At 41.5% G+C, this 15,782-nt stretch overlaps 1 protein-coding gene across 1 annotated transcript in view; it reads left to right on the top strand.

Moving 5' to 3' along the window:
• The window catches only part of prkch (protein kinase C eta), a 117,955-nt gene extending 105,876 nt beyond the window's left edge, over window positions 1–12,079 (top strand). Inside the window, exons 11-14 of the mRNA XM_062968583.1 lie at window positions 918–1,056; window positions 2,180–2,368; window positions 9,673–9,816; window positions 11,054–12,079. Coding sequence (XP_062824653.1) covers window positions 918–1,056; window positions 2,180–2,368; window positions 9,673–9,816; window positions 11,054–11,200 — 619 coding nt within the window. The 3' untranslated portion in view covers window positions 11,201–12,079. The remainder of the gene's footprint in view (window positions 1–917; window positions 1,057–2,179; window positions 2,369–9,672; window positions 9,817–11,053) is intronic.
• The last annotated feature ends 3,703 nt before the right edge of the window (window positions 12,080–15,782 follow it).

Raw genomic sequence — 15,782 nt, 5'->3', positions numbered from 1 at the left:
TTGTTTATAACTCTGCTAATGGGTTGGACTTTTTGAATATAGTTCAGTTCAGCTGTTTCTCTTTCTAACCTTGCTTTGCAATTTCCTTGTTCAAGGACTGCAACTTCGTTAACATATGCCCAGGAAGTCTGAAATGTTCTCTAACTGGTTTGGGAGTATTGTCATTTCTAATGCCACATTTGGATGTGTGCATAGAGACTTCCAAAGTGGAGTGTACAAAGGCATTGCTGCCATAGAGTGACAGATATCACAGCGGAGGAAGAACAACCAAATGAATGCACTTCTGATGTGGTGGATAATGTTATTAGCCATGCAATATTTTACATAGATTCATGCAGTTCAAACTGCATTATATGGCAGTATAGATAAATAGATGGGGCCATGGCAAAGTAGACCCATATAATGCAGTTCAGTGCATTATCAAACTGCATTGAACTGCATTATTTGGGTCTATACTGCCGTGGTTCCATCTACACTGTCATATAATGGAGTTGTATGCATTGAACGGCATTATATGGGTCTATACTGCCATATAATGCAATTTGAAACTGCACCATATGGTCATTTTAGATTAATATAACATATGTCATTGCAGTTAAATTTCAGTTAAGTTGCATTATATGAATCTACACTGCCCATATAATGCAGCTTTAAATGGCAATGTAAATGGGACCTGTAGCAGTGTAGCTCCAGCCATTGTTGATGACCCTAACCCAAGTAACAATAGTTGATTCTATGAAGTTTGTTATGGAGCAAGAGGTATTTTTCACATCACAAATAAACTTTCTCACTCTGCATGAAACTGTAGGGGACGCTTACATTGCTGTTGGCCTTGAACTTGTTTAACTTGCTTCTGTTCCATTTCTTTCTGGCTTAGTTTTCCGCCAGTGTGATAATTAATATTAATCACTTTGCAGGGACCTGAAGCTGGACAATGTGCTTCTGGACCATGAGGGCCACTGCAAGCTGGCAGACTTTGGGATGTGCAAAGAAGGCATCCATGATGGGATCACCACCGCAACCTTCTGTGGAACACCTGATTATATTGCTCCAGAGGTATGGAAGTGATTGTACTGTGATTTTTCTTATGTCACATTTGGGTGTGTTCATAGAGACTCTTATATTTTCTACCAGCAAAATACAGCAAGACCACTCTGCAAACGGCGAAAGTGGCATCGACCAAGAACGACAACTTTGTTGCTTTTGTCTGCTGATCCCAGCGGCACTGAAAGCTTTATTTACAATAATATTTACAGTGCTAATTACCAAAGCTGTCAGGACACATCTTGCGTCTGCAAGATCAAACATGGAGCTTCACCGTCTCTCTCAGAGTCCGTTCTCTGTAAACAGAAGCACCTCCTCGGCATTTCACAGCCTATGATGTATCTTCCTGTCATGTAGCACAAATTGAAGTCTTTCTCATTTGCCCTTCCAGAAATCAATCAGGGCTCGCTGCAATTAACCTCTTGACTGTTGGAATGCTTGCCAGAATGAAACACATACACTTTCATAGCAACAATAGATTAAACATTTCACTCCATATCACAAAAACACTAACAACTTTCCTGCTTATAATGACCATGCATACATTCAGAGCAATGCTTGGTTATCGATTCTGGGGATTGTAGTCCAATGAAGTCACTTTTCCTATTCTTCCTTGATCCCATTATGTACACAGTAGGGAAATTGTACCATGTTTCCCCCAAAATAAGACCTACCCCTAAGGTAAGTCCTATCATGATTTTGCAGCATTTCTGAAGATGCTCGAAATATAAGCCCTATTTCAAAAATAATCCCTAGATATAGTTCATTTAAAAAATTAATTTGGAAAACTAAGACTGCCCCTGAAAACAAGACTTAACACATCTTTTGGGGCAAAAATTAATTATAAGACCCTGTCTTATTTTAGGGGAAACAGGATATATCCACAGGGCACATTTCTGAGCATGTTGTGCCTTGCTACATGCAAATAGCCAGATTTTTTCCCCCACCTCTACAAGCTGAAGCTCATCCATGACAGAGAGAGCAGCCTACACTGTGATTCCATGGCAGCAATCTCAGAGTTCCACAACCCTCATCTCTTTGTGTATCTCTCCTAAATGTGTCCCTCTTTTTTGCATGGACATTCCAGTATCTCAGCAGTGTTACATGCCGATTTGCTCCTTTCCTTTCATTGCAGATTTTGCAGGAGATGCTATACGGTCCTGATGTGGACTGGTGGGCAATGGGAGTCCTTCTCTATGAAATGCTTTGCGGCCATGCCCCCTTTGAAGCCGAAAACGAAGACGACCTCTTTGAAGCCATCCTCAACGACGAAATTGTCTACCCTACTTGGCTTCAAGGAGATGCAGTGGCCATCCTCAAAGCTGTATGTATTTATTTGAGTTTGTCATATTCATCTCTTATTTCCACCAGTTCCTTAGGGTTGTTAACGAAAGACAGAAGCAAATAACCAGGGAAGTTGAAAGAGGTCTATAACTATTTGCTAGCCTGCTCAATCTTATAATGGGGACATGAATGATGCGTATGAAATTATGCCTTGTGATGATAAAATGGAAATCTTTTCCCCCCTTTCATTATACTGTTTTCTTCAGTGAATTTGGTGTCATTCAGTGCAGCTTAATAATTTATTTATTTATTATTTATTTAAAGTATTTATATTCCGCCCTTCTCACCCCGAAGGGGACTCAGGGCGGATCACATTACACATATAAGGCAAACATTCAATGCCTTAACATAGAACAAAGACAAAGACAAACACGGGGCTCCGAGCTGGCCTCGAACTCATGACCTCTTGGTCAGAGTAATTTGTTGCAGCTGGCTGCAGCCGGTTGCTCAACAGCCTGCGCCACAGCCCGGAAATAATGGAAGTTTCCAAAGAGAGAAGAGTATATTCTTCATCATATGGCTTGTAGTTAAACAATGACATTAACTACCAGATGAGGTAATAATGTCAACCAACCTGGATAGCTCTTTAAGGGAATTTTAAATTAATGAAAAATTAAAAAATCAATAGGCAACTTGAAGGCACATACCTCATAGTTCCTGCTATTTAATCTGCCATGTTTCCTATTGTCACGGTATGGCATAACCAAAAGAATTGTGGTTCAAAAGGACTTATGGTTATGACATACACACACAACATGAAGCAATCATGACCAATAGCCAATGATAGTCATGTCTTCTACTGAAGATTGATTTTTAAAAAGCATTTGAAACCAATGAAAGGTATTGTGGGGTCCCCATAAGCCAACAGGTAACTTTAAGGCACTTACTAACTAACTTACTTAGGCGATCCCTCGTTGTCCGATTATGATGGCCTTCCAAGTTCTTTTAAGAAGCCTGTGCATGAGTTTTTTTAGATGTGTGGAGGTTGATGCATATATTCTCATTTTCAATTTGGGGCACTGTTGTTATGACCTGAAATAGTCCTGAGAAACTCATCATAAAAACCAGTCATCTATCCAAAGTGACAGAGGTCCTGCTTGCAGGAGAGGACTATTAGATGATCCTGCAGTATCTTTCTTACCAGTAGCACCAATGTTCTTTATTCTGGAAGGGCGACTGGCTTTTAAGGTGGGTTTCAGAGATCATGGCATTGTGTCTATTGGTTCAGTGAAGGATGTAAGCTAAGTGTTTCTATTTTATCTCACTTGTAGCCTGCTCTTTCTCTGCTGAACTTGCGGGAAGTAAGCGGGATAGTACATGGTTAGTAAAGGTAAAGGTTTCCCCTGACATTAAATCTAGTTGTGTCCAGCTCTGCGGGTTGATTATCATCTCCATTTCTAAGCCGAAGAGCTGTTGCTGTCCGTAGACACCTCCAAGATCATGTGGCCGGCATGTCTGCATGAAGCGCCATTACCTTCCCACAGATGCGGTACCTATTGATCTACTCAAATTTGCACATTTTCAAACTTCTAGGTTGGCAGAAGCTGGGGCTAAGAGCGGGAGCTCACTCCACTCCCCAGATTTGAACTGCCAAACTTTCAGTCAGCAAGTTCAGCAGCTCAGCGATTTAATCCGCTGCGCCATCAGGGGCTCCAGTACATGGCTGTCATCCCTCTATTTTATGTTTACAACATCTCTGTTGTGACTGATCCAAGGTTGCACAATGGGTTTGATGGTTGGATGGAGTTTTATATCCAGGTTGCTCCCATTACACCACACAGTCATCTTTCTCAGTGGCAGCCCTAGCATTAGAGTTTTATCGAGGTCAAATTGGAAGGAGAGAAATATCAAGATTTGAAATCCAGCCAAGCTCTTTTTCAAATCACTTCAGGCAGTGACTGTTTTTATGACATTTGGAGCCTGCATCCACGTCGTCTCGTCTCTCTGGTATCAAGAAAACAAAACAGGAAAGGCTGCATCTGCAGTTCTCAGACTTCTTCTCTTTAGAAATCTTTCTGAGAACGAAGCTGTTTCCTCTTGGGCAACTTAGCCATTTCCTTTTAGGAGCCATATTACCTTCCCAAGATCCCGCATGGGATGGAAGGTCTCCGCGGGTCAGTTCTCTTCCTGAGACATTTCTGAGAGAACAACTTTGTCAGGAAAACAGCAGTGACCTGTCGAGGCAAAGGGACTTGTTTGAAAAGAAAGGCAATCCCTTTTGGGTCCTGGACAGGAAATCTACCCATATTTCTCTTCCACTGTTATTAATTAGCAAGTTTGGGTTGGTTTTCACAAGACAAACATATTTCCATATGACTGGAAAATCTAAAAGAGAAAAACCAAAAGAGCACTGGGTTGCTGTGAGTTTTCCGAGCTGTATGGCCATGTTCCGGAAGCAATCTCTCCTGACGTTTTGCCCATTTCTATGGCAGGCCTCCTCAGAGGTTGTGAGGTCTGTTGGAAGCTAGGCAAGTAGAGTTTATATAACTGTGGAATAATGTCCAGGGTGGGATAAAGAACTCTTGTCTGTTTGAGGCAAGTGTGAATGTTGCAGTTGGCCAGCTTGATTAGCATTGAAATGCCTTGCAGCTTCCAATCCTGGCTGCTTCCTACCTGGGGGAACAGACAAGAGTCCAAAACACCTGGAGGGCCAAAGTTTGTCCATGCCTGGTATATCTTCACTGTAGAATTAATGTATTTTGATTCTACTTGAAATGCCATGGCTCAGTGCTGGGCCCGGGCTGTGGCGCAGGTGGGAGAGCATGCCAGCTGCAATTAACTGCAATGAATCACTCTGACCAGGAGGTCATGAGTTCGAGGCCCACTCGGAGCCTATGTTTGTTTGTCTTTGTTTTATGTTAAAAAGGCATTGAATGTTTGCCTATATGTGTAATGTGATCCGCCCTGAGTCCCCTTCGGGGTGAGAAGGGCGGAATATAAATGCTGTAAATAAATAAATAAATCCTGGGAATTGTAGTTTGGTGAGGCACCACCACTATTTGGCAGAGATGGCTAAAAATCTAGTAAAAGTACAACTCACATGATTCCTTGAGCTACAACAGTTAAAGTGATGCCAAACTGCAGTAATTTTATTGTGCAGATGCACCATTTGAAATAAATGTCGATGTTAGTAAAAAGTCAAAACAACTTCTTTGGAAACGAGACAGCCATTTCTTCTTTGCAGAAAATTATTTTCCATATGTAAAGTACAGGGTGGTTTGCACCTCAAATTCTTTGGTGCATTCTGTTATTCATCACATGTTTGCCATGTGATCACTAGTGTCTCTTCCTTTTCTGAACCCAGCTGCAATGTTTAGCATTTTTCGGTTTGTAGATGGTGAAAACCTTCATTGTACAGTTTTGAGCATCCCATTACATGGCAAATTAATGCAATCGCTTGGTGTTTGTTTACTTTTACTGTAATTTCTGGTGTCTCCTTGCTTAGTAATTGGGATTTACATTGAGGATTTTCAGTTTGTGGGCCATTATTTCATTTTCCATATTTGTTGGCAGCTTCTAGTTTAGAATTTGAGTAGATTGGTATTTCTTCCCAAGTACTTTGTTTCTTTCACCACACATTTTAAATAGCTGGTCAATAGATGCATTATTTTGCATGCAACCAAACAGGGCAAGAGAAAACATAAGATCTGTCCTAGCACCAGCAATCAAGTTTGCTTCTATGAGTTTTATGAACAGTTTCTCAACCAACTCAAAGCTGCCTTTGGAATCCTAAGGATAGAAACAACAAAAGTGAAAGCTACCTACTCTATATTTCCTGTTCTGACTCATCCAGGAAGAGTAAGGAAGGAATACAGGTTTGCCCATTACCTAATTCCTTTTGACATATAATGTGAGCTTTGGCATACAAGCATGTGATCTGATACAATAGTCTACGGCATATATGACATTTGCTAGGGCAATAAATATTCACATGGCAAAACTCTCAAACTATCACACCCTTATAACCTCTTGCCCAGTAATGGTCTGGAGATGTGAATTTCCCCTGTCAGAAAGATAGATGTTCTGTATGTTTTCTAGTGTGAACCACACATGGGAGGATTTTAATAGCCCAAGAGCTTTAAAGAAAGATTTTCACTGTAATTCAGTAAGACTTGCAATGATTTAATTCCAGTGAAGTACATCATTTAGACAGCATGGTGTAGAAATGAAAAAAAAAGAAATGAAAAAAAATCAGAATAATAATAATAATACTTTATTTCTAGACCGCCCTGCCTCCCCAGAGCGACTCGGGTTTACATATATATAAAAAGGCAAAACATTCAATGCCATACTTACATCACACAATATCAGAAGATGAGAAATGATCATGAACATACTTATTACAATAAGAGAATTCAGATTAAAATAATAAGAGATACAAATATAAGGAAAACATACCAAAAAAATAAAATAAAGATTGCACAAAAGCGTATACCCTGAACAATTAAAAAGACCAAACTGCAGAAGATGCCAAGCATTAGTTAAAATTTAAAGTGGACCATAGGAGCCATAAAGTTCAGATTGTGCTAGTCCTCCTCTCCTCTGTACGCTAAGGTACATAGGTGTGTTTTCAAAGGTTTCTTGAAGGAGAGGAGGATGGGGGCCATTTTTATTTCTTTAGGGACAGAATTCCAGAGGCAGGGAGTGATCACGGAGAAGGCCCCTTCTCTCGTTCCCACCAACTGCGCTTGTGACGGAAGTGGGACTGAGAGTAGGGCCTCCTCCGCTGTCCGAAGAGTGCAAGGTGGTCTATATAGGGAAATGCGGTTGGACAAATAGCCTGGACCTGAACTGTTTAGAGCTTTATAGGTAATGACCAGCACTTTGTATTTAGCTTGGAAGCAGACTGGTAGCCAGTGGAGCTTGTTGGACGAGTGGACTTATTAACAAAAGACCTTCCCCATAAATGTACAGCAGAGTAACTTATTAACAGCAGTGTGATCCAGCACCAGAAGCCAAAAGTGCTAAAAAGAACAAAAACACACAGACCAATGTTATCTCTTCCTTAGGAGGCTTTTCTTTGTAGCAAAATAATATGGTTGCACTATTTACAAAAACAAGGTTTCCATAACACAAATAAAGTTCGTTATACAGTAGAGTCTCACTTATCCAACACTCGCTTATCCAAGGTTCTGGATTATCCAAGGCATTTTTGTAGTCAATGTTTTCAATACATCGTGATATTTTGGTGCTAAATCCGTAAATACAGTAATTACTACATAGCATTACTGCATATTGAACTACTTTTTCTGTCAAACTTGTTGTATAACATGATGTTTTGGTGCTTAATTTGTAAAATCATAACCTAATTTGATGTTTAATAGGCTTTTCCTTAATCTCTCCTTATTATCCAACATATTCGCTTATCCAACGTTCTGCCGGCCTGTTTATGTTGGATAAGTGAGACTCTACTGTACTTTCTTCTTTGCTTCCATGCTAGGCTTCTTTCTCATGCAGATAAACAGCTTTGCTCTCACAGAGCCTTCTCTCAAAAAAAACTTACGCAGGAGCTTCACATAGTAGCTTTACATAGCAGCTTTCACACGAGCTTCATACATGAGGCCTTCAACCTGGGGCTTCTCTCACCAAAGCTTCTCACAACAGGCCTTCTCACACTGAGGCCTTCTCATACTGAGGCCTTCTCTCACTGAGGCCTTTTCATACTGAGGCCTTCTCTCACTGAGGCCTTCTCACACTGAGGCCTTCTCATACTGAGGCCTTCTCTCACTGAGGCTGACTAACACTGAGGCCTATTAAGCTACAGGCACACCTGCTTATATTGAACTGTAGCTTTTGTAGATTATTATCTCCTCCTGGCAAGTACGGGCACTGGCCTGAGCCTGTGTCCGCCGGGTTTAGGGAGGCCAGGCACGTGTTGCTAGGCACCTGGCTTCCCCAAAGTACTTGCCGAGGGGAAGAGTCTCCTCCCTCTGGCAAGCACGTCGGATAATACAGTAGGTCGGTTAACCAGAAGTCGGATAACCGGAACTCTACTGTATTTCTGACAGAGCTGCTGTAACATGGGAGTGCTTCTCTCCTTGTACGGAGCTCCAGTTAGTAACCTGGCTGCCGATCTCTGAACTAGCTGTAGCTTCTGAACTATCTTCAAAGGCAGCCCCACATAGAGAGTGTTGCAGTAGTCCAAGCAAGATGTGAACTACCATGGCTAAGTCAGGCATCTCAAGGTACAGGCGCAGCTAGCACGCAAGTTTTAACTGTGCAAAAGTGCACCTGCCCACCGGCGACACCTGAGGTTCCAGGGTCAGCGATGAATCCAGGATCACCCCCAGATTCGAACCTGTGCCTTCAGGAGGAATGTGACCCCATCCAGCACAGGCTGTAATCCTATACCCTGTTCTGAGCCTTGACTAACCAAGAGTGCCACTGTCTTGTCAGGATTTAGTTTCAGCATGTTGGCCCTCATCCAGTCCATCACTGATGGCAGGCCCTGGTTCAGGATCAGAACTGCATCTGTGGCTTTTGGTAGAAAGGAATAATAGAGTTTGGTATTGTCTACATAAATTTGACACCCAACTCTAACTCTGGATGATCTCTCCCAGTGAAGTCAAATAGCAAAATAATAAATAAATAAAATTTGAAAGCCAATAAAATTCATTGAGATGGATAAAACGTGGCTTTCTGATTAAACCTTTCTCAGAAAGAGTTTTCTCAACAACAAAAACAATATTGGGACTATCAGATTTAGTATCATCTGAAGTTGGGACTAAACCCCAGAGTGTAGTCCCAACTTCTCTGCCCTTTTATCACGGAAGTCACCAGCCACTAGTAGGTGAGAAGAATGTAAAAAGATAAGAAAGATTTCAGTAAAGAGGGGAGAAAAACAACAATGTTTTCCTTAGTCGCACTGACTGGGGGTAATGGGAGCATCAGTATAACAGATCTGGGAATCAACATTCAGAAAGGCACAATGATAAGTTACTATCAACTTTTCAGTTGCCTGTTGTAGTATGACAACTACATGGATTTAATAGGCCAAAAAAACCCCTGAGAAGTGGTTTGGACAGTTCTTTTATGGGAAATAAAAGAATCCTCTTCCTGAAGAAGAGGAGTTAGGATCATATTGGATAAGCTCATTGGTTCTAGGATTCATTCACTGGAGTGCCATAAGTCAATTGATTCAGTGAGTTTCTTCTACCTGAGACTTTATATGATTTATGTCTTGTGGGACAAGTGTGCCAAATGTTAGAATACAGCTTAAGTATCGGTTTTCTTATGGTGGAGACAGTCTCTTTCCAGCTAATCCCAAGTGCCTTTCTCTTCCAGTTTATGACCAAGAATCCCAAAATGCGCCTAGGCAGCAGTTCCCTTGGTGGGGAGAGAGCTATCCTCTTGCACCCGTATTTTAATGAACTGGATTGGGACTTGTTGAACCAGCGGCAGATCGAGCCCCCTTTCCGGCCTCGAATTGTAAGTAGTTAGGAATGTATCACATACATGTATAGGTTGGATTCGAGAGGATCTGTTCATAAAACAGTCAATAATCAGATGGTGGCAACAATGTTGGTGAAGTGGGGAATCTGGGTTTTTCACTCCCTTTTGACTAGGCTTTGCATATATAACAGGTAACGGCTATCAACTCTAATCCAGGGAGGTAAATCTACTCTGCATTTTAGTATCAAAGCTACAGAACCTTGGTCTTTGGCCCCTTCTACTGCCATATAAAATCCAGGTTTGAACTGGATTATATGACAGAGTAACTCATATAATCCAGTTCAAAGCAGATAATGTAGATTATCTGCTTTGACAATCTGGATTATATGACAGTGTGGAAGGGGCCCATATGTGTTTCAAATTGCATTATATTGCAGTGTAGATGGGCCTTAGAAAGGAGAGCCAGAGGCACCTTTTTGGTAAAGGTAAAGGTTTTCGCCTGACATTAAGTCTAGTCGTGTCTGACTCTTGGGGTTGGTGCTCATCTCCATTTCTAGGACGAAGAGCCGGCGTTGTCCATAGACACCTCCGAGGTCATGTGGCTGGCATGACTGCATGGAGTGCTGTTACCTTCCCGCCGGAACAGTACCTATTGATCTACTCACATTTGCATGTTTTTGAACTGTTAGATTGACAGAAGCTGAGGTTAACAGTGGGAGCTCAACCTGCTCCCCGGATTCCAATTGCTGACCTTTTGGTCAGCAAATTCAGCAGCTCAGGGGTTTAATCTGCTGTTCCACCAGGGGCCCCTTCTACACTGCCATATAATCCATATTATCAGAGTAGATAATCCATATGACCTGCTTGGAACTGGATTATATGAGTCTACACTGTCATATAATCCAGTTCAAATCAGATAATGTGGATTTTACATGGCAGTGTGGAAAGAGCCTTATAGTGGGTGGAGCTGGCAGAACAGATCATAGTTGTTATTTATCAAACTTTTGTGGGTCTTCAACCCTGCAAATCCCAATTTCAATACACCACTAAGTGGGAGGTGACAATGTTTGGATAAAATTCGGTTAATAGAGATGGATTATTTCATAACAAAAACATCACCTCAAATGCCTTTTCTAATTTGGTTTCTGGAAAATTAAAAATAATGTGTGTTTTTTTAAACTTGGGCTTCATGTGACTTTCCCTCTGAACAATATTTAGAAATGAAAACCAATTATTAGAGGATCCTAACCTATCTCCAATTTCCATTTGGCAGAAATCCAAAGAAGACGTGAGCAACTTTGATCCCGAGTTTTTAAAAGAAGAGCCCGTCTTAACCCCAATTGAAGAAGGAATTCTGTCTATGATCAACCAAGAGGAATTTAGAAACTTTTCATATACAGACCCAGAATTAGAGTCCTAGCCACTTCTGGGGTCTCGACCCAAGAAGGAGAAACTGCATTTTGAGATGGCCTGGAAATGGGCTCAGCTGGGAGAGTCAACCCAGAAAGCTGTGTTGTATTATGGAGAGAAAGAGTGGCATTAATTTAATCCTGAAGCCGTGGCGCTGCCTCCTGGAATTTTTGAAGCACCGAGGACAAATATTTATAGCAGGGCAACAAATCTCCTTCAGTAAATGAACAGTGTGGAAAGAGGAATTAGTTTGAGCTCATTGGCTTGGAAAGTCTGCTGGAAGTTAAAGTTTGCAGCGAGTCTGGCGGGTTTCCGGAAGGAGGATGAAACAAACTCTGAGCCAAATGGCTCTCAATCCAAGGGCTGGCTTCCTCACAAAATATCTCTTGAAGCCACCTTCTCGAAGCAGGGTGGCCAAAGTAATGGGATAGCCCATTACTGAACTGTGCCAACGGAAGAGTCCTTTCGGTGCTACCTTGCTTAGAGGTCTATACATTTGTTCTTCCACTTGGGCTAACGGGTCTCTCCGAAATATTGTGGACTTCTGAATAAAAAATTGTTTCAAAAGGAAAGGAGGAAAGTGCCGTTCAAAGGAGAAGCAGAGAAATTATAAAGCAACTGGACTGTGGATGCCATGAGGCCAGAAGTGGGTTTTGTGACAACTCACACAGAGTTACCAGGGTCCTCAAACTTTTTAAGATGAGGGCCAATTCATGGTCTCTCAGGCTGTTGAGGGATTGGACTATAGTTTGGAAAAAACATGAATGAATTCCTATGCACATTGGACATATCTTATTTGTAGTGCAAAAAAAAATATGAAAGAAAAATACAATATTTAAAATGAAGAACAATTTTAACCAATATAAACTTAACAGTATTTCAGCGAGAAGCTTTGGTCTTTAATTAGGATTGTTGTTGTATGCCTTCAACAAGTTTCAGACTTAGGTAAAGGTAAAGGTTTTCCCCTGACATTAAGTCTAGTCGTATCCGACTCTGGGGGTTGGTGCTCCATCTTCAAAATCCAATTGAGCAATATTCTTTTATTAATATCACAAAAGATTTTGCAAGCATTTGTCATGCTGTGAAAGCATGCTACGAAAGTGATACAAAATCAGCTTGTGTCAAGAACTCAAGGTTTTGGATTGGGATTTGGAAAATCAAAGGTTTAATCTGTATAGAGCTATGAAATTCAGTTGGTGATCTTGAACCAGCTACTCCCACTCTCAGCCTGACCTTTCTCACAGGAATTGTTAAGTACCTGAAATCCCAGTATTGGGAAAATCATTTTTGTCACCATTTTCATAGAATCATAGAGTTGGAAGAGACTATGGGCCATCTAGTCCAACCCCCTTCTGCCATGCAGGAAAAGCACCATCAATGTAACCCTGATAGAGTGTCTGTTTAAAAGCCTCCAGGGAAGGAGCTTCCACCACACTCCACAGCAGAGAGTTCCACTGTTGAACAGCTCATACGGTCAGGAAGTGCTCCCTAATGTTCAGGCAAAATCTCCTTTCTTGTAATATGAGCCATTGCTCTGAGTCCTAGTTTTCAAGACAACAAAAAACAAGCCTGCTCCCTCTTCCTTATGGCATTCCTTCATATATTTATACATGGCTATCATGTCTCCTCTCAACCTTCTCTTCTGCAGGCTAAACAGACCCAGCTCTTTAAGACACTCCTCATAGGGCATGATTTTTAGACCTTTGATCATTTTGAGGCTAGATCTCCACTTCCATATAATCTAGTTTCTGATCCCAGCTTATTTGCTTTGAACTGGATTATATGGCAGTGTAGACTCATATAATCAAATTCAAATAAAATAATCTGGGATCACATACTGGATTATATGGCAGTGGAGATCCAGCCTGAGAAGGTCTAAACGGAGGTATTTCGGACTAGTTCGAAGTGCTATATATAGTGTTTATGGGAGTTTGTGTGTTCTCACATTTTGAGGTTGCTTTCTGCATCATTAGGGGGTAAAACTTTCCTGAAAAATAAAAAAGGGCAAGGAAAGACTTGGAGGAGTTGGTGGGAAACTTCAAGTGCTACAAAGTGTGGCCAAGGAGCTACATTTTGTCCACTCTTGCCTTGGAAATACAATATGATCCCCATATATATGGGAGATATATTCTTGGACTTAGTGTGGAAATACAATACTACTGATCATCTTAATTTCATTAGCAATGCTACACACTGGGATCAGGAGATAGTAAAGGCTTTTTTGGTCTTCCATTTTTAACAGAAAGAATGGAGTCACGCCAGTTTAAACTGGTGTAGATGCATCCTTATTATGGAAGGGACTGTAAGGGCCATCTAGTTTAACATTCTTCCATGCAGGATTACATAACTAAAGCACTTCTGGAATCTAATCACAGGTTTCCTTGTGAAGTCTCAGTAAGCCAATGAAATTTTAAAAAAAGAACCCAAATACTTCAACTTCAGCCATTGCCATAAATATTGCATCATATCTTCTGGCCAGGGAGATTGGCTGCCTAGTGTCACACCCACCCTGTGATTGTGGGGAAGGAGAGAGCCGTAAAGGTTGAGTAAGCACTACAAGCTAACAATGAGTCAGTGTTTTAACTCTGCTTCCAGGCTCAAGGCTTATTTGCCTGTCTCAAAGTGAGATCTTTGACTTTCTTATCTATATACCTGCTGGCATTTTTGGTTGGGAAAATAACAGGAAATTCAGTTCTGCTGCAGTTTATAATTCTGAACATTCTGAGTTGTCGCTGTTTATTACTATGAAAATATAGTTCCTATTGGACAGGAAAGATCTTTCATTGGACTCAATATGGGATGTGGCTGCTGTAGCTTTAATTGTTTTGTATCCTGGATCAAGAAGTCTGAAGTTCCCATCAGGCAGTTTGATGGAGCATCTCCACTTGCATCAGCTTTTTAGCTGCTTCTGGTTCCCCATGGCTCTGTTCCAGTAACCAGATGCACAGCCTTGACCTCACCTTTCAGTGGTGTGAATCCAGCTACATGAGCAAAATAAATAGCAAGTGATAAGTAAATGGCAGTGTTATAACAGTACTGCAGTGGTAAGGTGGAGTTTGAGGGCGTAGGTAGTGACATGTTATAATTTCATTTAAGAAAACTTTGCAAGGGTGTAACCACGAGGGCTATCCAGAAAGTAGATTACGCTTTGGAATTAAAAATGAACAAAGTATAGGAGAAAACATTTACCATATGAAGTTGAAAGCCAGACCCAAATACCACTTCTCAACATAGTCCCCATTGAAATCTAGGTACTTCTCATAGTGATAAGAGTTTGGAAAGTCCTTCCCCACCACATGTTGCCGCTTGCCTTGCGTCCTCAAACAGGTGGGAATCCCTTCCCGCAGCTGCACATGTGCATGCACTCAACTTTCCCCCACGCTCATCCTGGATCGCTCTTCTAAGGTTTTGCAAGAAGCACACCTTTCCTGTCCCAAAAAACAGTCACCATAACCTTCCTTGCAAGCATTTGCAAAACAGAAGAGCGATCCAGTTCGAGCGTGGGGGAAAGTTGAGTGCATGCACATGCGCAGCTGTAGGAAGGGACGCCCGCCTGGTTGAGGAAGCAAGCCAAGTGGCAAAGTTTGGTGGGGAAGGAGTTTCCAAACTCTTTTATCGCTATGAGAAGTACCTAGATTTCAATGGGGACTATGTTGAGAAGTGGTATTTGGGTCTGGCTTTCAACTGCATATGGTAAATGTTTTCTCCTATACTTTGCTCATTTTTAATTCCAAACCGTAATCTACTTTCTGGATAGCCCTTATATTTGGGTGAGGGGATGAGGGTGGTGAGTCATAATAGAAGTATAGAATCATGGGCCATCTAGTCCAACCCCCCGCTAAGAAGCAGGAAATCGCATTCAAAGCACCCCCAACATATGGCCATCCAGCCTCTGCTTAAAAGCTTCCAAAAAAGGAGCCTCCACCACGTCCGGGGCAGAGAGTTCCACTGCCGAACAGCCCTCATAGTGAGGAAGTTCTTCCTGATGTTCAGGTGGAATCTCCTTTCCTGTAGCTTGAAGATAATACACATGGCTTGAGTGCAGAACTAGGGCTCTAAAGACCAGGGTTCAAATCCACAGCCATGGAAACTCACTGGGTGACCTTGAACAAGTTGCCCTCTCCAACTCAGAAGAAGGCAAAGCCAATTTCTTTGAACAGATCTTGCCAAGAAAACCCCATGATAGGTTTGTCATAGGGTTGCCATAAGTAAAAAAAAAAAAAAAGTCTTGAAGGCCCCCATGAACAATATTGCTTCCTAAATATGGATCCTACCCTCCATGAAATTTTCCTTCATCTCCAAATTGCTGACATTGCAGGATCGTGAAACTGAGGCTGAGAAGTTACAAATACCAATCAGGCACCCAAAGAAATGATGACATGTATTTTGAGTGCTGGACTGCCCAGCCATAATTTGAAAATCCCAAATCCAAAACAATCTGGCTTCGATTATTTCAGCTAAGGAATACTAAACCTGTACAACCACTCCATGCTTGAGATATCTTCACACCCTGTTGCCTTGTCACCATTTTCCTGTGCCAACATAACTCAAGCAATCCTAACAAGTTCACATTTACCAGAAAGCCCAAAGTA

This window comes from Anolis carolinensis, chromosome 1 (genome assembly GCF_035594765.1).
Source record: "Anolis carolinensis isolate JA03-04 chromosome 1, rAnoCar3.1.pri, whole genome shotgun sequence".
Taxonomy (NCBI): Eukaryota; Metazoa; Chordata; class Lepidosauria; order Squamata; family Dactyloidae; genus Anolis; species Anolis carolinensis.
Note: the sequence above shows the minus strand (reverse complement) of the source record. Positions and strands in the feature narration are given on the sequence as shown.